The sequence below is a fragment of the Xenopus tropicalis genome, chromosome 6 (assembly GCF_000004195.4).
Source record: "Xenopus tropicalis strain Nigerian chromosome 6, UCB_Xtro_10.0, whole genome shotgun sequence".
NCBI classification, from domain to species: Eukaryota; Metazoa; Chordata; class Amphibia; order Anura; family Pipidae; genus Xenopus; species Xenopus tropicalis.
In genome coordinates, this window is record NC_030682.2 from 49,786,331 (window position 1) to 49,814,047 (window position 27,717).

At 39.1% G+C, this 27,717-nt stretch overlaps 1 protein-coding gene across 1 annotated transcript in view; it reads right to left on the reverse strand.

Moving 5' to 3' along the window:
• The window catches only part of osbpl10 (oxysterol binding protein like 10), a 205,078-nt gene that overhangs the window by 19,924 nt on the left and 157,437 nt on the right, over positions 1-27,717 (reverse strand). Inside the window, exons 7-8 of the mRNA XM_002941816.5 lie at positions 16,568-16,705; positions 5,434-5,905 (exon numbers count right to left, since the gene is read on the reverse strand). Coding sequence (XP_002941862.1) covers positions 5,434-5,905; positions 16,568-16,705 — 610 coding nt within the window. The remainder of the gene's footprint in view (positions 1-5,433; positions 5,906-16,567; positions 16,706-27,717) is intronic.

Sequence of the window (27,717 nt, forward strand, 5' to 3'; positions counted from 1 at the left end):
GCTTTGAGTACACAGGCTGTTAGGCCCCCTGAGTACTGCTTACCAGCAGCTGGAAAAGAATAAAATAAGCAGAGAGTGAATTATTAATCAGTGTGTGAGGGGAATGCCCTGCGTGCATGTCAGGCGCAGAGAAGTGGGGATCATCTTTTGGACTCGAATGCATCCAGGTGCAGAAACCAAATAAATGTTTCATTGAAAAGCAGCACTTGGATCTTTCACTTGCCAAGATCTTGTTTAACCACAGCTTGTGTGGTTATTTACTTGTTGTAATAATTATCATCATTGCTATTATTGTGTTGGGTTGAAAAACCCCACATACTGTTCTTCAACTTCAGCTTATTCTTCCGCTTCTTCTTATTCTTAGCGACCCCCATTTTCTAAACGCTTACTCCTCCTACAGTTTTAGGGGTACAACACCCAAACTCTCCACACTTCTTTGCCCTATAGCGGAGCAGGTTGCTTGTGCTTTTCTAAGCGATCCGCCCCCCCGTCTTTTTGTGGCGCCGCTCCGAACACCCCAATTTTCCCATTGACTTTGACAGGGAAGATTTTCAAACTGCTGCCACACTTACAGCTTTGAAGCTACACCCCCCAAACTTGAATAACATAATCATGGGGTCACCCCGAATGAAACAGCAACATTTGTTGAATGACCCCAAAGTGGGAGGGGCCAACAACTGCCAATCAAATTTCAACCATTGACTTTTATGGGGATATTGAAATTGCTGCCAATCTTACAGCTTAGAGGCTACGCTCCCCAAACTTGAATCACATAGTCATGGGCTCAGCCTGAATGAAAATATGATTGTTGGATGCCCAAAAGTATGCGGAGCTGTGAACAGCCAATCAGATTTTACCTTGACCTGGCAGATATTTAACCTGCTGCCATTCTCACAGTAATAACGCCGGGGCCCCAAACTTTGAAGGGTTAGGCACCAGGTAACCGTGGTTCAAGGTTAGAAAAAGTGGGCGGAGCCACCAACAGCCAATTAGATTTTACCTATTGACTTTCAATGGGGAAATCCAACCTGCTGCCATTCTCACAGTATTAACACCAGGGTCCCCAAACTTTTCACAGTTGGTCACTAGGGAACTGCAGTTTTAGTTTTGAAAACTAGGCGGAGCCACCAACAGCCAATCAGATTTCACCAATTGAATTTTATTGGTTTGATGCCAGGGTTCCCAAACTTTGCACAGTCAGTCATTGGGTGACTTCATACTAAAGGTTAGAAAAAGTGGGCGGGGCCTCCAAAAGCCAATCGCATTTCTTTCATTGTTTTCAGTGGGGAAATTTTAACTGCTGCCATTCTCACATGTTTAATGTCAGGGTCCCAAAACTTTGCACTGTTTGTCACTGAGTGACTATGTTCCAAGTTGAGAAAAGTGGGCAGGGCCAACAACAGCCAATCAGATTTCACCTATAGACTTCATATGTTTAAATTTAAATTGCTGCCATGCTTTAAATATTAATACTAAGGTCCCCAAACTTTGCAGAGCTAGTCACCTGGTAACTGCAGTCCAGAGTTAGAAAAAGTGGGTGGAGCCACCAACAGCCAATCAGATTTTAACTGTTGATTTTCAATGGGGAAATTCTGCCTGCTGCCATTCTAACAGTATTAACACCAGGGTCACTATGGGACTGCATTTTTAGGTTTTAAAAAGTGGTGGAGCCACTAACAGCCAATCAGACTTCACCTATTGAATTTTTTTGTGTTTAAATTTAAAATGCTGCCTTTCTCACACTATTTATGTCAGGGTTCCCAAACTTTGCACAGTCACATAGTCACTGGCTGACTATGTTACATAGTTACATAGTTACATAGGGTTGAAAAAAGACCATTGTCCATCAAGTTCAACCCATCCGAGTAAACCCAGCACACAACCTATACTAACCAATCTATACACTCACATACATAAACTATATATATACAACCAGTAGTACTAACTGTAGATATTAGTATCACAATAGCCTTGGATATTCTGATTGTTCAAGAACTCATCCAGGCCCCTCTTAAAGGCATTAACAGAGTCTGCCAATACCACATCACTAGGAAGGGCATTCCACAACCTCACTGCCATCACCGTGAAAAACCACCTACGCTGCTTCAAATGGAAGCTCTGTTCCTCGAATCTATAGGGGTGACCTCTGGTGCGCTGATTGTTTTTATGGGAAAAAAGAACATCTCCCAACTGCCTATAATCCCCTCTAATGTACTTGTACAGAGTAATCATGTCCCCTCGCAAGCGCCTCTTTTCCAGAGAAAACAACCCCAACCTCGACAGTCTAACCTCATAGTTTAAATCTTCCATCCCCTTAACCAGTTTAGTTGCACGTCTCTGCACTCTCTCCAGCTCATTAATATCCTTCTTAAGGACTGGAGCCCAAAACTGCACTGCATACTCAAGGTGAGGCCTTACCAGGGACCTATAAAGAGGCAAAAATATGTTCTCATCCCTTGAGTCAATGCCTTTTTTATACAAGACAGCACTTTATTTGCTGTAGTAGCCACAGAATGATACTGCCTGGAATTGGACAACTTGTGATCTACAAAAACCCCTAGATCCTTCTCCATTAAGGAAACCCCCAACACACTACCATTCAGTAGATAGTTTGCGTTTATATTATTTCTACGTTTACAGGGTAACCCTTTTGAAATAAAAAATAACAAAAGTGGTATTGTTATTTTTTATTTCAAAAGGGTTACCCTGTAAACATTTTGACTGGCTAACACGGTACATCACCTTTTCCTATTATTTCTACCAAAGTGCATAACTTTGCACTTGTCAACATTGAACCTCATTTTCCAGTTTGCTGCCCAGTTATCTAATTTTGTCAAATCGCTCTGCAAAGCGCCAACATCCTGCATGGAACTTATAGTTTTGCACAATTTAGTGTCATCAGCAAAAATAGAAACAGTACTGTCTATGCCCACCTCCAGGTCATTAATAAACAAGTTAAAAAGCAAAGGACCAAGGACAGACCCCTGCGGTACTCCACTAACCACACTGGTCCAATTAGAAAATGTTCCATTTACAACCACTCTTTGTAATCTATCCTTCAGCCAGTTCTCTATCCAATTACAAATATTATGTTCTAGGCCAATATTCCTCAATTTGATCATTAACCTTCTGTGAGGTACTGTATCAAACGCTTTAGCAAAATCTAAGTAGATGACATCAACTGCCATTCCAGCATCAAGGTTCCTGCTCACCTCCTCATAAAAGGCAACTAAATTAGTCTGACAAGATCTGTTACGCATAAAACCATGCTGGCACAAACTAATAGTATTGTGAACTGCAATGTATTCAACTATCCTATCCCTTATTACCCCTTCCAGAAGCTTTCCTACTACTGATGTCAGACTAACAGGCCTATAGTTTTCAGGCTGAGAACGAGATCCCTTTTTAAATAATGGCACCACATTAGCAATCCGCCAGTCTCTCGGCACCATGCCAAACCTCAACGAATCCTGAAAAATTATGTGAAGAGGTTTGGCAATCACAGCGCTCAGCTCATTTAATACCCTGGGATGAATCCCATCCGGACCTGGACCTTTGTTTACCTTTACATGTTCAAGTCTCTTTTGAATTTCCTCCTGAGTGACCCACGCGTCAGTAGCTAAATTACTAGAACTGGGTATATTAAAAGGGAAGCCTTCATTAGGTGGCTCCTCAGATGTATAGACAGATGAAAAATAAGAGTTCAAAATTTCTGCTTTTTCCCCATTCTCATCAACCAACGTACCCCCCGTGATAATAAAGTTCCCACCCCTTCTTGCTCAGGGTTAGAACAAGTGGGCGGAGCCACGGACAGCCAATCCATTTCCACCCATTAAATTTCATTGGTTTATATTTAAACTGATGCTATTATTTAAATATTAATTACAGGGTCGTTAAACTTTCCAAAGTTAGTCACTGGGTATTGCCATTCAAAGTTAGAAAAAAGTGGGTGGAGCCACCAACAGCTAATCACATTTTACCTATTTACTTTCAATGGTGAAGTGTAAAATGCCGTCAGTGTCACAAACTTTGCAAAATTGGTCACTGGGGGACTGCAGTTCAAAAATAGTAAAAGTGGGTTGGGCCTCTAATAGCCAATCAGATTTCATGCATTGAATTTTATTGGTTTAAATTTAAAATGCTGCCATTCTCACACTATTTATGCCAGGGTGCCCACTGTTTGTCACTGGGTGACTTCGACTCAAGGTTAGAAAAAGTGGGCGGAACCACCCACCACCAATCACAATTTACCTATTGACTTTTATTGGTTTAAATTTGCAGAGTTAGTCACTGGGTAACTGCAGTTCCAGGTAAAAAAAAAGGAGGTGGGGCCAATCAGTCACTCTTGACTTTCAGTGGGGAAATTTAAGTTGCTGCCATTCAGACACTATTAAAACCAGGGTCCCCAAACTTTGCACAGTGGTTTTTACTATATAACTGTGGTCCAAGGTTAGAAAAGTGGGCAGAGCCAACAACGGATCAGATTTCATTCAGTGACTTCACTTTTTTCAACCCAAGATGAAGTTTGTTCTCAAACTTCCCTTTCTAGTTATTATTTTTATTCTTTCCAGGTTATTCTTTAACAAGGGATATTTTCTAAAAGAAAATTATTTTGTGGTGTTAGATGCAAATACTGGGCTCATTTATGATGATATTATTTCCCAGATAAATACAGCTTTTGTACCAGTGTTAATAAATCTGGCACAGGTTGCTTGCATAAAATTACTCTGGAATGCTGGGTAACATGGCAATTTGGCCTACTATTTAGTGCTTGCTAGATAGAACCAGTATAGTAGATATACACTTTTACATCTTGTGTTTGATAATATACATAACTATGAAGGCTGAATATCCATGTTAGCCAAACACTTTTGCTCTGTAAGGCCACACTTTTCTTGTTATTCTTACTTTTGTAACTTCCTGTTCAGTCCCTCTACTACTCACGTTCCTGTCTCTCATTCAAAGCACTGCCTAGTTGCTGAACAGAAAGCAAAATAATTGAAATACCACAAAAAATGCAGACCAATTGCAAATGATTTTAGAATATCATATTACATCAAACTACTAAAAGTTAATTTTAAGGTGGACAAAGCACATGTAAAATAAACTGAGCCTTTGCTGCAGACATACTTTGTTTGGGTGGGTTTACGCTTAAAAGCAAAATCCAATAACTTGGTAATTTACAAGTCCCTGGAATAGAAATGACTGGACTATATCTCTATCTCTTGCAGTTTTCAGATGGTGGTGTATATACTTCTTATATTCCATCACTGTTAATCAATTCTCCTCATGATCTCTTTTTCAAAATTCCAAAAAAAAAAAGTGAATACATGCAAAAAAAAACCCTAATACCACTACTATTAATAGTCACTTTGCCTTAACGTTATTGCATAACAATGATTAGTAAAAGAATGACATTCGGCCCTCACGTACCTTCTCCCACCATGGATACACCAACTGACATCCCCAGGAATTTGCTTTTGGTCCACACATGGGCATTTACACACATTTTCTTCTCTTTGCACTCACAGTAAAAACAAGACACTGGCGGATGATGAGACACTTGCTCGGCTACAAACCGCAGCTTGTATGCCTCTCCGCTAGAACTCGGAGGTGGGACTGTTTCTTTAGAGGCACTTTGAGTTCGGAAACTTTTCACATTTTCCTTGGGAACATCCCAACTGCAATGAAACGTTTCACCCAGAACTGGATTATAGGGCTTCTTGGCAACAGCACCTTTCCGACCCTCATGAAAGGCTGTTAGGTAATATTCCACAAAGCAGATGATTCTTTCCTCAGGAGTCGCACCAGCTGCAATGGACAAAAACAGGTCTGGATGGGCCATGAAATTTGCATACATCTCCAGCAAGGACCTTTTCTCCAAAATAAATGTTGGAAGCACTACCTGCAGTTAGAGAAGACAAATGGAATAAGATTTCCTTTCATGATCGTATATAAATATGCTTATAAATATGGCTTATTTGTAAAGGATCAATATCACTACCTCATTATCAGCGCCTACACAATTCCTTGTTACAGACAGCCTGCATATAAAGTGCAGTTGTTAAAGGAACAGTAACACCAAAAAATATGTATCAAAGTAATTAACATATAGGGGCAAATTTACTAAAACTCTATCATTCCTTTTTTTTAGTTCTCAAATTCAACTAAACTCATTTTCCTGAATGTCTAATATTTACTAGAAAAAGACGCAAGGAAAAAAGAAAGTCGCTGTGCGAAAAGTCGTAAAAAACTCAAAACGCAGCTTTTTCGAATTGTCCCAGTGAAAATCCTGAATTAATTAGAAAAAGCCATGATTTTCGGGCAAAACCCAGAGAAATCTCTAAAGTTATGAGACAAAAGAAAGAACTTCAAGGAAAGGGATGGACCTTTGCTATTGACTTCTACATGGACTTGTTTAATAGCGAATTGCTGAATTCAGATTTTTAGCAGTTTAAACACAGTAAGCAATTTTTCTCTGCAACTTTTTGGAAAAAATTCAAATCCGAGTTTCAAATTAAAAATCAATGGTTAGTAAATGAGCCCCATAATGTACTGTTGCCCTGCACTGATAAAATTTGTGTGTTTGCTTTAGAAGTACAATAGTTTAAATAAACAAAGCTATAGCCATAGGGTAGCTATTGATATAGAAATAAGGCTAAAGGCACAAGTTACATAGCAGATAACAAATAAGCTCTGTAAAACACCATTGTATTCTACAGAGTTTGACTGTTATCTGCTATGTAACCTGTGCCTTTTCTCCTTTCCATCTTAAATGGCTGCCCTACACAGCAGCTTATTTATAAAAACTATAGTAGTGTTTCTGAACAAACACAGAACTTTTACCAGTGCAGGGCAACAGTACATTATATTTTAATTACTTTTAAGTACTTTCATTTTTTGGTGTTACTTTTTTTTTAACATTTAAAAAAAAAAAAATAGCTGTTTGAACATTATGCAATGTGTGCAGAAACACTATTTCATTTGGTACAGTAAGAGCAGTTACAGTAGGCAAAAGGTTATAAGTAACACTTGGTTTTATATATTTTTAAAAAAGGTTAAAGATAATAGGAACATGTCCCTGCTGCAGTTTGGAGATTATTGTGTAGTTTGGTGCTGGGTGCCTATTTTTGCAGAGCGCATTGTGTTATGTGTTATGTGCATGTTCCAAACAACTCATTTGCTTCTATATGCAACGTATATAATAAAAACCTTTTGATGGAAAAGTCATGTTTTTGCAATTAACAAAAACAAACCACAATTAATTAGGTCTTAAAAATTATTATGCATAATCAAATTAGATTTGGAAATGCTCTTTTTCTCACTGAATTTCTGCTTTCTATCTGCTAATCATTTATTTCACTCCCTCATTAATCCCAAAATGAAATCCTCATCATAGTTCAGTTTTGTTTTTGGAGAATGCCATAAAATGGGATGAGATAACCACCCCTGCATATTATAGCATGAAACTTTAATTTTAGTACAGCAAAACATTAGTCGAGAATTAGGGGTGTGGATAGGATGGCAGTAATATAGGACTAAGCTCTATATGGCGTTTAACCCTGCCAGGGATTGTAGAAGCTAAAGTGCTGAATTAGTGTGCCAGTGTTCTGGGTTACACTCTAACGTATGCCATGCAGCGGGTGGCTACACACATACAAAGCATGATAGGGTTAACACATATGAAGTAAGTAAACACCACACCCATCCTATACCCCAAAGTTAAACCAAACAAGTATGTAAAACACATAGTAGTACATCCTTAATGTACCAGTCATTAATGTACAAGTCATATCCACAATGTTAATTCTTGGGATAAGTAGTATTTGATAGTATAATATTATAAAAATAATACATTTATATTTAAAATATATTGTGAAAGAAATTAATATACATTAAGGGGCCTATTAGTATGTGTGTAAAAAATTGAAATATTCCATGATAGGTGCTTGAAAGGTACATAATTAGATTTACAAGAGCACAGATAACCCCCCTGCATAATGGACTCCTGTTTTATGTTCACTGTGAATTTAATTACTGTATCTACCTTGCAAGAACCAAACATAGAGTAGCTTCAGTTTCCATAGTTGTCCTGTTTAGCTCAAGAAATAACAATAGCTCAAGAAATAACAATAACAATAACCATACATTATTCTAGATTAAAACAATAGGCAAAAAGTATTTTCTGCACAAGCCCTATTCAATGAACTAACGTTGAACAAAGGGGCCCCTTTAAAAGATTTTCAGGATGCTGAAGGCCAAAGTATGATGAAGGTTCCTAAGTGTTTTGATTACATCAAATTGAATAAAGAAGAATGATATTGAATATTAAGCTTTGACACTGACACATATATGAAAGGAACCTTCTGTAATTGAACAAGCCCTTAAAGCAGTGTTTCCTAAACTGAGGCATTGACCCCCCCCCCCCCAACGAGAGACCAGAGCAGTGGCCAGGGGGACCTGGAATGGGAACCATTTAGGGACTGATTTGTAAACAAGACCTCTGTGTTATTGATATTGATCAGGGCTTTGCAAGGTCCCCATACATGGGTCAAAAAGCTGTTGACTTGATCTATAGGGGAAAAATAGGTATTTTATTTATTAGCTTGTGTATGGCCAGCTTAAAGGGGAACTCGGGTTTCCTAAGCAAAATTTGTTAAAGAGCCCCATACAACACAGAAACCCCCTAATATAGCTATCGCTGTAATATGTTCCTTCAATGAGTATGAAAATTTTTAAAAAATGTATCCTAAATTTATGCTGAACTGCTTAACAGTTCTTTTGCTGCATAATTTGAAATCCTGGCAGGGGAAGAGGGACAAAAACATTGATATTAATAATTGTTACAACTTCTCCACAGCTTACAGACAGCGTGCAGGAACTACATAACCCACAATGCATTGCAATGTGATGTTCCTAAAATCATGTGTGCAGGGAATTGTGGGATTTGGAGGATGCAGGCTGAAGGCAGGCTGAGGGGACTAGTCAGGGGGCTGGGCTTAGGTAACTGTTTCAAACCACATTATCACATTAAAAATAATGTAAAGGCTGCATATTATTATAACTGATGTATAATGCAAAGTTTCATGAAATTATGTTTAATTTTAAAAAAACTTAAATTGCGTTTAGGTGGAGTTCCCCTTTAACAATAAGCCCTATAAGGGTCTCAGTGGGTGTCAGGGCTGTAGGTTGATGATAAAGGTGTTAGTGACAGAAGTGCAAGATTTTAAAGGAACATACATGTATCTGTCTACAAGACGGTCAAGTAAAAACCTGGGGAAATGGTCAGATATATCCTATGTATTATCAGAAAACAATGCTGCCATGCTGACCATTTCATGTTTAATAGAATATAAGGGCAAAGAGAAAGGAATACATTTTGTATGTATGCATGGGCAATTACCCAACCCATAGGTGGTTACCATGGTAACAAGTACAAGATATTACGAGCAATGAGCATGTGATTATGCAGAACTTACAAACATAACAGAGTAAACAAGTAGAGTAGAAATCTTATGTAGTAACAAAACAAATCTTAAGAGCATGGAATAATATAATGCAGGTTCATTACTGCTACTCAGAAACACCACAGCCAAATTAGGAGCATTCTTAGAAATTCCTTTTAATTCACCTCACAGATGTTTACTTCAATTCATGCCTTCCATATTGCTCTAAGTGCATCCCAGTCTCCCGCTGTGCAGCCATTAGGCCTCACTATTCAATTAGGTGCGCTCGTTTCTAGCTTGCACTTCCCGGATGATTATTAGTGCTTTAAGTAGTTTATGATCATTCTCTTTAATTGCAAATATACAGAACAGTTACTGATATATTTTCTAACCGAGGTTTGCGATCTACACTCTTACATTTTAGACTGCAAAACTGTTTGTATATTATAATATTATGTTTCCATGCTGCCCAATACCCAACAACAGATTCCAAGTACTGGTTCTTAGTATATACACACACACACACACACATGAATATATATACTAGATATTATGCACCTCCCAAACTGACGGAGCCCACAACTGCCTATCATCAAAATATCACTAGCACATTAGATACAACATTCTAAACCCTAGTGGTTAACCAACTATTTCCCACGCCCATGTTCACTTCTGGTTTAGTAACTGGGATACAAACAGCCGCAGTTTTCTATGCCAGATGCTTCACAGTGACGGGTATTTAGCATGTGTAAATGGTATGGCTGCATAGGGACCCACCATTTTATTTCATTTCAGTACAGCCTCTTATACAACCACCTCCAGCATTTCGGCAGTGTGCTTTGTCAATAGATGTAGAATTAGGCACTCACATTATTTTAATGGCAAGTTCCATAAGTAAAAAATGTTTAGAGCAGTTGTGCCTGATTTGTGCTGAAGCAAACAAATTAAGTCAGGTGCATCTCTCCCTTACACACTGCTCTTGGAACTATGGGACACAACTTAGTACTGTGGCCAAAAAGCACAGTAATTGCCCTTTGCACACTGGACTTGAAGTAAGTACACTATGTAACACCTTAAATAATTTGAGCCTAGACTAAAAGGCCAGTACCAATAAATGTAAGGGCAGAAGTGCAGTGAGCAAAGTGCAAAGTCTGCCTGGCCTTATTTCTGGGGTTCGGCGTGCAAGTTATATGTGCGGCCTATGCTTTCATGCAAAGCAGCACTTAATACCATGGGCGTCCACAGAAGGGGGCAAGAGGGGGCACTTGCCCCCCCCTGCATAGGCGGATTTTCCATAAGGCTAGGGGAGGCTAAGGGGCTGATTTACTAACCCACGAACGGGTCGAAATGAGTCCGATTGCGTTTTTTTCGTAAAGATCGGTATTTTGCGATTTTTTCGTATTTTTGCGATTTTTTCGGCGTCTTTACGAATTTTTCGTTACCAATACGATTTTTGCGTAAAAACGCGAGTTTTTCGTAGCCATTACGAAAGTTGCGTAAAATCTTGCGATTTTTCGTAGCGTTAAAACTTGCGCAAAAAGTTGCGCTTTTTTCGTAGCGTTAAAACTTACGCGAAACTTCGCACCTTTTAAGTTTTAACGCTACGAAAAAGGCGCAACTTTTCGCGTAAGTTTTAACGCTACGGAAAAATCGCAAGATTTTACGCAACTTTCGTAATGGCTACGAAAAACTCGCGTTTTTACGCAAAAATCGTATTGGTAACGAAAAATTCGTAAAGACGCCGAAAAAATCGCAAAACATACGAAAAAGTCGCAAAATGTTCGTTTTCAAGTCGGAACTTTTCCAATTCGGGTCGGATTCGTGGGTTAGTAAATCAGCCCCTAAGCCTCCCCAAACCTGCTTGGAAAAGCTGTCCTGGAAAGCTTGCAAGCCCGTTTTGCTGTGTTCCGATTGGATCTTTCTTCTTGTGGATTCTCCAATCAGAGTACAGCTTTCTTGACAGACAGTAAAATTGACCAATCAGAGCACAGATGCACACAGGGATCGGGAGATTTTGCAAAAAAAATCTGCAGAAGAATCTGCAGCTGTAACTTTACCTAAGAACCAACTCTCAACTTTTGCTGCAGATTTCATCCCACAGGTACTATACACAGGTACTATACAGTTCTAAAGAATCACTAGCTGACATTAAATTGTTTTTTGCCTGACCTGACATCTATAATAATTTGTAATCTATCCCCTACCCTAACAGATGGAGGGTAAGTTAACTCTTTCCCTCTGAAAAAGCTCATTGTGTGTTTGTATATTTGTTGTTGTTTTTTGCACTTACTATTTTTTTTTTTTGTCATTGTTTTGTTCATTTATAGTAAGTTACAGTGGAGCCAATGTTGTGTATCAGTGCCAGTGTTATAGTGCCAGGGCCTGAATATCTGCCATCAGTACCCACTGCTTCTCACTGTATATAATGTGCTGGGTTTGTAAATACGGACTGCGTCTCACTGTATATAATGGGGAGTCAGTACCCACTGCCTTTCTTGCTATAAGACTAACATAAACACATCTACAGGGGTGGTTCACTTTTAAGTTAACCTTTAGTATGTTATGAAACTAGAAATGTTATGCTTATTCCTAGCAACTTTGCAATTGGTCTTCCTAATTAATTTTTTTGAATAATTTGCCTCTGTTCTGCCTCTTTCCAGATTTCAAATGGGGGCCAAAAATATTGCTCTGTGAGGCTACAATTTTATTATTATTATAATTTTGTATTACTTATTTTTCCAAGTAGGCCCCTTAACTATTCATATTCCCATCTCTTGTTTAAACCACTACCTGGTTGCTAGGGTAAATAAGACCTTAGCAACCAGATAGCTGCTGAAAAACCAAATGGAGAGCTGCTAAACAAAAAGCTAAATAACTGGGTAAATAAATTTACCCTAAACATTTTAGGGTAAAAAAAAGCACCCCCCGCACTTTTGCACAGTATCCCTGGAAGTCAGTGGGAACGGCAAAAGGTAGTTGGGAGGTTAATTTTTTACACCAGCAGCGAATCCACTCACAAGTCTCACATTAGCTGTAGGTCAGTCTGTGTATGGGCCAACTTTAGCCTCCCCAAACAAAAAAGTCACCCTCAGCCTATGCCCCCCTGGAAAAGTAGCAAAAAAACCCTCAGTCGGACTTCTGACTTGCCGGCTGCAGCATCTCCCCGGCACTTCCCACTCGTGACGTCAGAGGCAGCGCCACCTGATAGCAGCGCCACCTACGGCCGGCAGACAGTCCAGCGGCAGCTGTCTGAGGAGGGTCCATAGGCGCTTACATGGCACAGGGTTATGTTGGGTTTGAGTGCAGCTGCTCGACCCTCATAAAATAAACCACTGTCTCCTGTGAATGTTTCCCGCACCGATGTTGTTTCCATACAGGTTGGAACTGGCCAGTGAGTCCAAACACAGGACTGTAATTTTAGAGGCGATCCCGGGATATTATTAGTTATATTACATATGTGCAACACTATATACTGTTCTACTCCAGTTGCCCTCTGTCTACATGTACATGTGCAGCACTATCGCTGCTCCTATCCATTTGCCCCGCTAAGAGAGAGCCTGCCCACCCCTAGCATTCCCACACATACACACTCCCATGCCTCCCCCCCAAATCCCAAACAAATGAAAGGGTGCCCCGCCTTCGGCCGCACAACTGGACGCATCACACCGGCCGCTCCCTGAAGCCCTTTCTGTAGCTCCTGTAGCCGCTCGGTATGACCCTCACACCCACCCCAGTTCCGTAAGCGCAGCTCCACTCGCAGCCCCTCTATCTGTACACATCTGCACCGTCCATGCCCCCTATTACTACAACCTTCACCTCAACTCCTCTCCCCGTTTCTCATGTGGCACTGTGAGGAGGCGGGCTTTTCCCTAGCAGATACAGGCGCTGGACACGCCCCTAAGTGACTTCAAACTGTCCCCGCCCACATTCTGGTCACGTGACTGTGACATCACGACCTTCTGAAAGCCGCTCCAGTCTGGCACCCAGTGAGAGTTTACATCATGTATATGTATATATATATATTTGTCTGTTGCAGGATGATGCTAGCTTACTTGCCCCCCCTTGTAAAATTTTCTGCGGACGCCCATGCTTAATACATTCCAAGGCAGGAAAGACTTAGTGGCGCAGAGCACAACTATAGTACAAGGAGCACTTTTTGATGCAAGTACCTTTGCTGACAATTGTTTACATGCAACTGACTTTAAGGACTGCAACTGAACTTGAGACATATATGAACCCTGTAATGTGCTGTTGCTACTTCGTTAAATCACTTTGCAGTCAATAAAACTGTTTTGAGTTTTGTAATTATTTTTTCCTGTGTGACACTGTGATATTAGGTATAATGCACACACCTTCCGAACAGCTGCTCTACAATTTTTACTATGACTTGGGACATATACTTCTTGCTTTATTTATTTTTGTTTTTTAATCTTTTTTTTCTGCTTCACTTCAATCAGAAATATTAAAAGTCAGTTTTCTCCCCGCCCCATTTCTAGCCTTTTTTCTCCAATGTAAAAATAGTTTTGTTTTTTTTTTTTTTTTTAAAAAGGCAATTTTAGAAGCGGCAGTGGGAGCCCTGGCTTCTTACAGAATCAACTGAGGCAGCCGCTGCAGTCAAAGCATATGGCTTTTCAGTTCTGTTTAGTGTCAGATCAGTATGGAAAGCCACCACTGTTTTGTCAGCTTTTCCACTCTATTGACAAATTCATTTAGGCTATGCATGATGGATCCAAGCTCCACTTACTTTCTTGCTCACTGTGTGCCAATCAAGGTAAATAAAAATTGCAAAGGGTAGAAAACAAAGATTCCAACATAAGTGTGAAAAACAAAAGTAATATTTGCTAGTACGATCTTAAATGCATCTTGTTAATCACATACAGATTTAAATGGCAAAAACTCAAAACTAAAATCTTATTGGTTTACTGCTCCTGGGCAAACTTAGTGCCTTTTATTAAGTGAAGAGGTTTGGCAATCCAGGAGCTAAGCTCAGTTAGTACCCTGGGATGAATCCCATCCGATCCTGGACCTTTGTTTACTTTGACATGTTCAAGTCTCTTTTGAATTTCCTCCTGAGTGACTCATGAATCATTAGCTCCTCAGATGTATAGACAGATGAAAAATAAAAGTTCAGAATTTCTGCTTTTTCCCTGTTCTCATCAACCATCTGACCCCCTTGTGATAATAAGGGTATCACTCTTTTTGCTTCATTTTTTTACTATTTATATACAGTATAAAAAAATAATTTTGGATTCCTTTTACTCCTAGCTGCAATATCCCTTTCCATCTCTATTTTAGCTTGCCTGATAGCTTTTTTGCATGCTTTATTTGCTTCCTTGTACCTGATGAAAGTTTCTGCTGTCCCAGCTAACTTGAGTGCTTGAAAAGCACGTTTTTTCTTACCAAACTTGACAATAAAACTTTTATGCAGCCATAAAGGTTTTACTTTGTGATCCCTCTCCTTGCTTACAAGGGGAATATACTGACCTGTATACTTGCCTAGCAACATTTTAACTTTAAATGAAAGTTAATATACTTATCCTTTTTTTTTGTTGATTTGAAAAAAGTTGCCTTAACCAGCCACCAGGCTGTGAGATGTCACTTCCACCAACCTTACTGCACATGTGTTGATGAGCGAGCAGAGGTGTGAGGGGAACAAAATACAGCCCTGTTTCATTCAAATAGTATTTGCAAGGAATTTGAATTCAAGTTTCAACCACAATTAAAGTTTTCTTGAGCTAAAACTCACAAACTCAACTAACAGCTTCAGAAACTTAAATGTTCGAGATTTATTAAGGGCGAAAAACATAAAAAACTCAAATGTAAAAATGTGGCATCACAAAGCTATTAAGTTTATGTAAAAGTCAATGGGAGATGTCCTAAGCAAAACTGAAGTGTTTGGGTTTTTTTTTTCAATTTTAGTTTTTTCAAATTTTTATAAAAGTAGGGACTCATTAATAAACTCATTGCAATTGAAGAGGATTTTGTGAAATTCCTTTTTACTCTGACAGTTTTAATTGATTACATTTTTGAAATTAAAGTTTTTTAATAAATAAGCTCACATTCAAGTTTTTTCCAATTAGAAAAACTGGAAATTTTACAAATTCTAATTTTGATAAATCAGCCTCCCTGTGAGTATGTTAAAGCCCATCTGATTGATCTATGATATCTATGATGTCATTGAGGAAAGTAAGCTTTATTATAATACAGCCATAAACACTCAGATGCACTCAGAGTCCACAATTAAAAGAAACACAGAATGTATTTTCTTCTTTTGTGTACACATGTTCTTCTGTGTCATACTACCTTCTTTTTAGAAAAATCCTTCAGGGCACGGCTGCTCAGATTGCTCCTCTCTTACCCCCCCTTTTTCTCCCTTTCCCTTCTTCTCTCCCCCTCCCAACTGCGCTGTGTAATCTAAGCTACCAGCAGCCAGAGGTGCAGCAAAGAAGCTACTGAAACCAAGCTAAAATGGCAGCTGCTATCTTAAACAGAGGGAGCTTCTAGGGCTGTTTAATCAGGTATGGTAAAACATTCTATAGAGTAAATATAGCGTTCTAGATTGCACTATTATGACTAATCCTCTGGCACTCAAATGGACTTCCTAGTTACACTGCAATATGCAGGAAGCATGATTAAAAGAAAAAGAAAGATTATCAAACTGTGCCAAATGTGCTGACTGAAACAAAATGCCATTTTTATGTATGAAAAGCAATTTTAATTCCCCTGCCCTCCATAATGACTTGATTTGGAACATGTTAATTGTGTTTTGTCATCACTTTCTACTAAAACAAGCAGAAGAAACGGAGAGGAGACAAGATTACCCAGTAATCCCATGTCACTCCCTGTGGCACAAAAATTAAGTCATTTATACAGGCTTTTTCACCCAAAATTGACAGCATGCTTCTACCAGATAATGGTAAATACACTTGAACTCTAGAATTCCACAGTGGCTTCTCAAGAAGTCCAATCCACCTGCCCCGTGCACTTCCTGCCCCCGATAAGATTCCTTATAAGAATTTGTTAATCATGTTACAAATGAAATAGCATTATCTAATTGCTCGGTTACAGACAAGTAAAATAGCCGCAGCAAATAGGCGGAAAGGCAAATCCTCTTTGCGTACCTTGGTAAGATCCATTCCAAGCTTGAGCTGGGAGATAAGGTGAAGGATTACACTGCGCTGATCATCCATGACACCTAAATCTTCTTCCTCATTATCTTCTGTATCCGTCAGCTCCTCTTCAGCTTCTGGAGGGCCAGTCTGAAATCAAAAGCAGAAGAACACACTGCTAAATTAAAGCATTCAATGTTACATGTTTACATGCAAATTATTTTTAATTTTGTCATTGTTTCAGTCCAGTGTTTCAGCCTCACACAGCACCCTAGAATGTTCCATAGCACTGAAGTACAGGTTTATCTACATATTTTCCATTATTAATATCCCAAAACAATGCCAAAAAACTAATCCCACAACAAAGGCACACACTAATCAAATTCATTGTACATTGCATTAGAATCAGTCTAATGCTCATTTTAGGTAAAAAATATCCTGCACCAGGGGTGTGAGTGTTTCAGGCAATAACCAGTGCAGTCAATGCAGTCCTCAACAGTTTGATCTGCCATCTTGGTGGCCAGTTATGCAAAGATCTGTTCATTTGGTAACCCCTTCAAACAAAAGATTATTTTAGACTATGGCCCTATGCTCCAAAAAGCCTTTCTGCTATGTATACCAGGGTGCAGGCACACCCAGTGGATTTCGGCACAAAAATGCTTGCTTACCCGTTTCAGTGCCAAAATCTGCTTCATGTGCATGCACCTGGGCTGTTTGGAGCAGGCTTGCATTTGTCTGCAGGCTGAGATTCAGACCCATAATTAAGCCAGCTTAATCAACTTTCCCATATACTATAATTACAATCTTAACATGGTACAACTGCACTTAGATACAGTGTTTCTCAAACTTAATTAAAAAAAGTAGCTTTTGACAGACAGCCCAGAAACTCAACACGCTGCACCTACACTTAGATACAATTGTAACTAATAAGCTGAACAGGTCTCTTTTTTAGCAAAACTGTAATAACACATGAAACGACCCCAAAACCCCAGAGATTTGTTTAAACTTTAAATAACCTGCCAAATTTAGTAAAATGGGAGTGGTATTTAGGGGATGTGGTCACAAAAATGGGCGTGACCAATATTGTGCCGGTTTTCGCCCCCTTTCCATTTTTCAAATGTTGAGAGGTATGATGTAACCCTCACACCCCTCATGTATACACAATGCTGAATGAAAGAAGCACTGACTTGTTGGGGGGGGGGGGGGAGGCAGGGTCGGACTGGGCTGCCGGGGCACCGGGCAAATCAGCAACTAACACTTGTCAGCTTAGTGCAAATCAGACTTATGAAAGCAAATGTTTCACTGGTTTTCTATGTTTATAATCAAATATTTGAATATTGGCCATTACAGTGCTACAGATAGAGCACTAGACAGCTCAAAAGATTTTTTTGGATATCCCAATTAGTAAAGGTTTATTCAAGTACGGTGGTTGAATAATAACTCTTTTGGCATTACTAACACCCAGAGTTCTACACATGCTTAGCCTTCTTAATCCAGCTAACACCAAGGAACCCACCACAGACAGCATAGATATGGGAGATATGCTGGGAAATCCCAAATCGCGTGATCTGCTGTATAGTCCCCTTCCCCAGCCCCTTCTGCCAGTTCAACTTTACCACCTGCCACAATCTTGCGAGTAGACAGGGGGCTGAAGGGTAGGTGGACTGTGTGCACTGGCCCACTGAATATATTTGTGGATACATGGGCGATTCTGGACATATCGCCGCCTGAGGCGGCTCCTGGATGCCGCCCCCCCCCCCCCTCCCCAGCGCTTACCTTCTGAGCGCAGGAGCGGGTCCGGGGGCGGTGAGATCGCTAGTGCAGAGAGCGCAATTGCGCTCTCTGCACTAGAAGAGCAGAATTTCCGGTTCAAAAACCGGAAATTCGGCTCTTAAAGGTAACTGGGGCGCTTCTGCCGCCTGAGGCGAGTTTCTCAACTCGGCTAATGGCAGAAGCGCCCCTGTGTGGATAAGCTTAAACCACTGATATTAATAAAAAAATAATGCAGATTGCTCAAAAGAGCAATAATACTGAGAAACACAGGAACCATCAAACAAATCCTATTACTAATCACTGACATTACATTACCCCAGATATTAAATAATTATACTTGAATTAACTACTGTTTAAGAGGCTAGAAAGCCTCTAATGACGAGTATGGAAATCACATGCCAGTATGATTTAAAAAAATAAACTGCTTAATAAAAAAGTGTCAGTAGCAATTATTACAGCTTGGTAAAGTTAATCAACTCTTAATATGTCCACACCAATGTTTCTATTGCATATACTATAGCTGCATATTTATTTGTAACCTCAGTACCTAATGTTCCCTCTGTGTTCAATGGCATTGCACTCTTTGTGACATGAAACATGAAGTTAATTTGACAAAAACAGAATCACTATGAAATCTTTTGGGTAAAGGGCAGAGTCCCCATTGGTTATATGATGCCATGCAATGATGGGCAGCATATAGTACAGAAAGCAAAATAAAGATACTACAAAGGCTATTTCAGCAATGTCTCTTTTTCCCTTTTATGATTTGCATTTCCTTTCTCAAGCATCCATCACTACAGACACATCGAGAAAGAAAGGCACAATACAACATGTTTTTTCATTCAGTGCAATGCAATGAAATTTTATTTATGAAAGACGTATTATAAAAGACGTATTTGTCACTGTAGAGAAATCAAATCTGTCCATCTGATTTAATCCAGGACAGAACATCTGGCACAATAATCCAAGTTAAATTTAGAACTAATCTTGTCCTAATGATTTAAAAAAGAAGATATAATGGCAGTTACTGTACGAATAAAACGTATCCAGATATGTTTTACATGAGCGATTGAGCTACAATATCCTCTTTACGTGTAAGCAGTACAAAATGCCAAAGTAACAACTGTGTACGGGACATGAAAACCTATTAAACTCTACTGTAGAACAGAGCATGGTTTCTTGCTTTCATACAGGCATCAGATCTTTTCCATGATTAAACAAGAAAAGACACTTGTCCCTTAGGACAGCACTAGCAAGAGTACAGCAGTATAGTATAAGTGCAAATCATTTTTATTGAAGCCGTACCATAAAATGTTAGGTATAACAGAAGGAGAAAGGCATTTAAAGGGGAAATGTAGGGGCTGATTTTTTATTGTGTAAGGTTCAGGTAATAGGACGTAAAAAGCTAATAAGTTCTTTAACATGCTTGCGTTTTCTTGCATTGGTTGTTTTTTAACCCCTCAAGCAGGTTTTATTTTTCCATGACAGTGTTTTTCCAAAAAACCAAAAAGTTTGTCAGTTTTAGGTAATAAATCAGCCCTGTAATGTCTCCAATGATATAAAGTATTTACTGTTGCATTATAAACCTCCAATAAAATAAACTGAATTTAAATGTTTCATTTTGAACTGAACCAATCTGGGATTTGACAAGGGGCCTCTGTATATATTGCCCTGTTTGAGGGCAAAGTTCTGTTGGCTAAAGGTTGAAATGCCCACATCCTACTGTGTTTCTAAAGAATGAGTGTTAGGAAACATAGATACGGACCTTAAACGTTCTATGAGAAGATCCAATAAAGGTGTCTTTATGGCTTCTCACCATATGCTCCATGTCTACACCTACTGGGAATTTTTATGATATATTTTAATGTTCCAAATAAAATTGATGTTTTTTAAATGATTACCATGCCACATCGTTTCCATTATAATTATCCAGGAACCACTGCTCTTCCTCATTTTTGCACATATGTTAAAATTATTTTTAGTTCAAATTTAAATGTAATGTAGAGAATTTTTTTGCCAGGCATGGTTTTGTAGTGAACTTCCATGTTTTCATGACACCACTGCAATCTTTGTGGCAAAAGTGTTTGCTGCGAAAAAACGTGTAAGCATAAAAAAATACATAAAAAACAAAATAAAATTCCAACTAACTTCAATGCATTTTGTGCAGAAAAAATAGTGTGAAAAACACCCAAAAATAAAAAATGAATGTGAAAAACACCCATTTACAGTGTTTTGCTAAAGTATTTCTTTTGCATTTTTCATGCTTTGTTACTTCCAACCTGTAATTTAAATGTTTCTTAAAGGAGAAGGAAAGGCTAATAAAGAGTTAATCTCAAGCTTCAGGCATACCTTCAGTTCTCTCAATAGTGCCCTTAAGTCTCCTCATATTTTCACCTGTTCAGAAGATCAGCCAAACAGGAAGAAAAAATGCTGAGCTGTGTAAAGAAAGTTCCCATAATGCCTCACTCCTGCACAGACATGCAGACCGAACTGAACATGCTCAGTTAGTAAGACTATGAGTCAGCTTCCTGATTGGCTCAGATCCACATTCCTAAGGGGGGGAGTAAGTTCTTAGCATTCTTAAGGGAGGGGGGAGCAGGAGAGAGCAGAGAACAGAAAGCTGCATGTCTGTGGCACATGAATTACAGACACAGGAAATCTTTTGACAGAGAAGTCAGTGCAGCGTTTCTGTGAGTGCTTATGGCTGTATTTACATAGACCTTTCTGATAAAGCTTACTTAGTGCTTACCTTTCTTTCTCCTTTAATCTTATTTTATGTGATGGAAAAATATATATAAAAAAGAATTTAAAAAAAAAATAAAAAACTGAACATTGGTGCATATGTATTCACCCTCTTTGCCATGAAACCCCTAAAAAGTCCTGGTGCAACCAGGACTTTATTCATGATCTGTCAGTATAAACACACCCTTTCTGAAAGGCCCCAGAGGCTTCAACACCACTAAGCGAGAGGCATCACACCATGAAAACCAATGAACTCTCCAAAGAAGTCAGAGACAAATATGTTGAAGTACAAGTAAGGGTTGGGTTATAAAAAAATATCCAAATCTTTGAGGACCCCCCCGGAGCATCATCAAATCCATCATCTTTAAATGGAAAGAACATGGTACCACAACAAATCTGCCAAGAGAAAGCCGCCCACCAAAACTCACAGACCGGGTAACTGAGGGAATTAATGAGAGAGGCAGCACAGAGACCAAAGGTAAGAAAAAAAGGCATTACTTAATGTTGAAAATAAGAATGCACTTTTGAGTTTGCCAAAAGGCATGTGGGCGACTCCCCAGTTGTATGGAGGAAGGTGCTCTGGTCAAATGAGACTAAAATTGAACTTTTCGCCACAGTGAAAAATGGTGGTGGCAGCATCATGCTGTGGGGATATTTTTCAACAGCAGGGACTGGGAAACTGGAGTCGAGGGAAAGATGGATAGTGCTAAATATAAGGATATTCTTGCAAAACCTGTGTCAGTCTGCCTGTGATTTGAGACTGGGATGAGGTTCACCTTCCAGCAGGACAATGAGCCAAAGCATACTGCTAAAGCAACACTCAGGTGGTTTAATGGGAAACATATAAATGTGTTGGAATGGCCTAGTCAAAGTCCAGACCTCAATGCAATTCAGAATCTGCGGACAGACTTGAAGATTGCTGTTCACAAGCAAAAAGCATCCAACGTGAAGGAGCTGGAGCAGTTTTGCCTTGAGGAATTGGCAAAAATCTCAGTGGCAAGATGTGGCAAGCTCATAAAGACTTATCAAAAGCAACTTGCAGCTGTAATTGCCACAAAAGGTGGCTCTACAAAGTACTGACTTTTGCTTTACAATAAAAGTCGTAGGCATGTTCTGCAAATAAAATGGTGCAAACACTCAAAACAATCCATTTTAATTCCAGGTTGTAAGGCAACAAAACATGAAAAATGCCAAGGGGGGTGAATACTTTAGCAAAGCACTTTGCAAATGTTTGGGACAGATCTACTCACCATTTATAATGAGCTCCGTGACAAGACACCATGGGACTAGAGTCCATGATTGCCGTGTTTTTGTTGTTGAGCAATCAACAAAAACCCCTGTTACTGTGGGGCAAAATAATGACACCAAAGAACCATAGTTACATAGGGATGAAAAAAGAGTCCATCAAGTTAAACCCAGCAAACACAACCTACATTTACCAATCTATACACTCAAATACATAAACTATAAATACAACCACTAGTACTAACTGTAGATATTAGTATCACAATAGCCTTGGATATTATGATTGTTCAAAAACTTATCCAGGCCCCTCTTAAAGGCATTAACAGAATCTGCCATTACATCACTAGGAAGGGCATTCCACAACCTCACTGCCTTCACCGTGAAAAACAACTTGCGCTGCTTCAAATGGAAGCTCCGTTTCCCTAATCTAAAGGGGTGACCTCTGGTGCGTTGATCGTTTTTATGGCAAAAAAAGAACACCCCCCATCTGCCTATAATCCCCTCTAATGTACTTGTACAGGGTAATCATGTCCCCTCGCAGAGAAAACAACCCCAACCTCGACAGTCTAACCTCATAGCTTAAATCTTCCATCCCCTTTACCAGTTTAGTTGCAGTCTCTGCACTCTCTCCAGCTCATTCATATCCTTCTTTAGGACTGGAGCCCAAAACTGCACTGCATACTCAAGGTGAGGCCTTACCAGGGACCTATAAAGGGGCACAATTATGTTTTCATCCTTTGAGTCAATGCCCTCTTTTATACAAGACAGCACTTTATTTGCTGTAGTAGCCGCAGAATGACACTGCCTGGAATTAGACAATTTGTTATCTACAAAAACCCCTAGATCCTTCTCCATTAAGGAAACCCCCAACAAACTACCATTCAGTAGATAGTTTGCGTTTATATTATTTCTACCAAAATGCATAACTTTGCACTTATCAACATTGAACCTCATTTTCCAGTTTGCTGCCCAGTTTTCCAATTGTTTCAAATTGCTCTGCAAAGCGGCAGCATCCTGCATGGAACTTATAGTTTTGCATAATTTTGTGTCATCAGCAAAAATAGAAACAGTACTGTCTATGCCCACCTCCAGGTCATTAATAAACAAGTTAAAAAGCAAAGGACCAAGGACTGACACCTGCGGTACTCCACTAACCACCTTTTTACGGCACCACATCAGCAATTCGCCATCATCATTTAGAAAAATTAAAAATGTGATTATGAACAAAAAATGTGTTTTGCAATTAATAAATGGGCTACATAAGGAGACATACATTTATTATTCCCTTAAAAAAACGTGGTCACCCCTGCATTTACCCTGCCAAATTTCAATTCAATATAAATAGCTATAAAAGATAAGCAATACAGATATTTCATGTAATTATGCATACACTCAATAAAAATACATTTTAAAAAAGGAGGAAAATGCCATTTATATCTGCAAATAAATAGTTCCAAGGCAACCACTGGGGCATCTACAACCAAAACCCCAGCTACCTAGAAAGATGACAACAATCTCATGCCCTAGGCATTAGAAACACATCAAGTGACAAATCTTTGCATTAGCACATATGAGGTGGGCACCCACCCATATATATTGAGAGGGTCATAAACATATTTAGGGGAGTCATCATATTGTTGCTTATCCCATGCGTCCATACTCTAAAGAATGCAAGAGTAAAACTTTTTGCATGAAGGATGCTGTTCTATTTCATTTATTCTGTTTCACTTATGTTCCTATTTTATTGTGATTCATTTCTGATGCACTAAGAATATTTCTCTTTCTTTTTATTCCCCCTTCCATTTTCAATTTTCAGGATGAACAGGTGTAGCTGAATAAAATGGACTAAAATGAAAAAGTGCCTGCATCGTTTACATTTAACAATGGGGCAGGAAACAATTGAAAGAAAACGTGTTCTATTTGCCCAACCACCCAGGGGTATACTCACAACCACTTTGCTTCCCAATTTTAGCTTAAACAAAAAAGATTCACCAATATAAGCAGAACAATGCATTGCATCTGGGACTAGGGTTGCCAGCTCTGCCAGCTTTCTTAGCCGGGCAGGGGGCGGGGATGATGTCACGGAGGCACAAAAGAGGCGGTGCAGTGACATGGGGTGGGGAGGAGGGGGGGGATGGGATATCACGAGGTTGGGGGCTGATCGCTGCGTCAGTGTTACTGAGTCCTGCCCGGTTTTCCTAATTTGGGAAACCGGGCAGGAGGTTTTGACCCGAACAGCTGGTTTTCGGAAAGGGCTGTCTGGGTCAAAAACGGACAGGTGGCAACCTTATCTGGGGCACAGACCTATCCTGGATTGCTAAATGAAAAGGCAGTTGTAGCTAACTGGCCTAAATACTGTGGTACTGTTCTTGTAGAACCAGGAAAATGAACCTGTACTCCAGAACACACTAAAAACCATAACGTGTGGGGGGAGGGGAGCAAGCAGAAGAGCAAACAGGCAATATTTCTCTCAGCTGATTAAATTAGAGAGGAATAAATTTACATTTATCTTTAATCAAATGGTCTTATTATAAGGATGATATAAGTGATTGCTTAGATAATTAAAAATTGCACATTTAGATTAAGAAAGCTGATATTAAACATGCTGCTGCTTTTGATACTCATCAAATGTAAAAATAGACAAACAGTAGAAAAATACATGTCTTCTGTTAATATGAATAAACAACATTAAGTTAAAAAAGGAATCAGGAGATCACAAGAAACACAGTTAAATGACTCCTTCCATGTTCAGTCTGCTAATCAACCCACCAAATCCAGCAAAATATGACACCCCCAAATCTGAAACCTTGGAAAAGAAGCATTTCCAACCCTAAATAACAATGCTAGTAAACTGTTACCAAAAGGGGGTTCTATGTGGCATCCCCAATAAGAGGCAGTGCCTTTCCCTAAGAATGAGAGGAAAGCATTACAATGAGTCAGATACAGGTATGGGATCCCTTATCCAGAAACCCGTTATCCAGAAAGCTCCGAATTGCGGAAAGGCCATCTCCCATAGACTCCATTATAAGCAAATAATTCTAATTTTTAAAAATAATTTCCTTTTTCTCCGTAATAATAAAACCGTACCGTGCCAAAAAGTCGCATGATTTTAAGGATTTGGAATCTTGACCAAATCCCAAACCAAATTCTGGATTTGGTGCATCCCTATTTATAAAATACTCATACTAAGGGATAAACAATTTTATTTTTCTTCCAGGACCTTTAGAGACAGAAGGGAAAATGCAAAGATAGGAGACTGTTTCTTTGTTTTTCTCCCACGGCAGCATTTTCCATATACTAGCCTTCCAAAGCATATCTATAAATCTACTTATCCTCTGCAGGTCCCAATAATGACCATGCAATATATAAAATGGACCAGAGAGAGACAAATACAGTGTAATGTACTTAGCAAAACTGAAAATCTTCTTACAATAAAGAAGCGGCAGGCATGAAATGTAAATAGCATACAAATATAGTTCAGCAAGATGGACCATGACTGTTGTGTCCACTGCCCTTTTGGTCCTAGCAATATATATGTATTAGAAGAACAAGTAAGAACATAAACTACATAAATAAGAATAAACTGTTCCTAAGGACAACAAAAACAAAGAATTATGTTTACTCCTATTGGTGACATTGGGACTCAGAACACCTCCCCCCCAGTGTTTCTTTAAAATCTTCTAGAATAGGATAAATGAATATGGTTATAATAGGGATGCCACGACTCCAGTTTTCCCAAAATCAGACTTCACCCCCTGCCCATGTTATGTCACTGCCCTGCCCAGTGATGTCATATCCTGCCCCCTGCCTGGAAATAGGAACAGCAGAAGGTGGAAACCCTAGGTAATAAGAGGCACACAATTAAGCTGTTCTCTTTTAACCTTAAAGGAGACATATCCTATAAAAATTAACAATGTACCAGGGAATTGTACTCCTCTAGATATAGAAGGATTGTGCTAAAAAAGTTGTGTTTTGGACTGATTTATTGAGAAATTTGTCCAAAACCCCACTAGCCCCGCCCATCCGTTTCACTTCCTGCTGGCTGAATTCTCTGGATGAGTTGGGGAGCCGGCAGCCCTCAGTACACTGCACTGTAGGATAGGAACCAATCAGCAGCTAGGCTGACCTGATAGGGAAATGAAGCTTTCCTGTGCTTGTGTGAGTGCACTGCTGTGATTGGCTCACCCCCTCCTACTGTGCTTCTGGCAGGGACTGTTAGGACACGCCCACCCCTCATTTCAAACTCTGACAGAGAAGTTATAGGATCTATAGGGAGCTCCAATAAATGGGCCATTTTTACAGATAGGATTAATTTTTAACGCAAAGTGAAACCAGCACCATTTATTATTCATAATTGCCTACAAAATTAGGGTTTTTCCCATTTATCCAATATGTCTCCTTTAAGTTTAAGTAACTCATCTTTCTTTTGGATCAGCATCATCAAAACCATATAAGCAGCTACACTTTAATTTCCCTAAAATATGCCTGAAAGGATTGCTAGCAATACACTTAATATAAAGCCCATAGGAGGCACTTAGTAACTAATTCAGTTTCCTCAACAATTTAGCATGAATTGCTACTTCTGAAACAAAGTCAAATTTCAGTGCCTCAGGAGAATTCTGAAGAATTGTATTTATGCAGGATACACTCCATTTCAAGCTATGAGTAGTTTAATGTCAACTGTATTGTGTTCATTAAAAAAAACAACTTTTCAATGAGCACATTATCATTCGAAATATATCTATTTTTCCAATCCACAAAATAAGAAGTGGCCGGAGAAAATTAGTGCCAGTAATTTCAAGATGAAATTGATCCCAAGGAGTTTTTATATTTAATAATTAATGCAAAACTATGGGGAAGATTTACAAAAGCCCTTTCTTATTTAAAGGGATACTGACACCAGAAATTAAACCATTTTAACCTCTCTGCATGCTATGTATAACTATGTTATTTATAACATTACCAATCTAATCCTCCATGTTCCTTAATCTAGGGGCTGACATATTTTTGCATGAGCAATCCATTAGCATGACTGGGGACAGTCAGGTTGGCAAAACAGTCAGGTTTAGGAAATAATTAACAATTACTTACAAAAAGCAGCTCTATCAGTAAAAAACTATCTGCGTGACCTATAGGTAACTTTTAATGTACATAAAAATAATTGTGTCTGTATCTCTAAGAATCATTTCCTGCATAATTAAGTAATCTATTATTTAGAATTATTACTCATTTGTTAGGTTGTCCCACAGATTTGTATTGCATCACATTGCAAAGCTTGTTTTTGCTTTACACCTTGCATTACACAGATTTACAAGGTTTATGTAATAGGAAACAATAGAGTTTGAGTGATAAAAGACGGAGAAGAATTTCAAAAAAAGCCAGGAAACCTAAAAATAGGATTT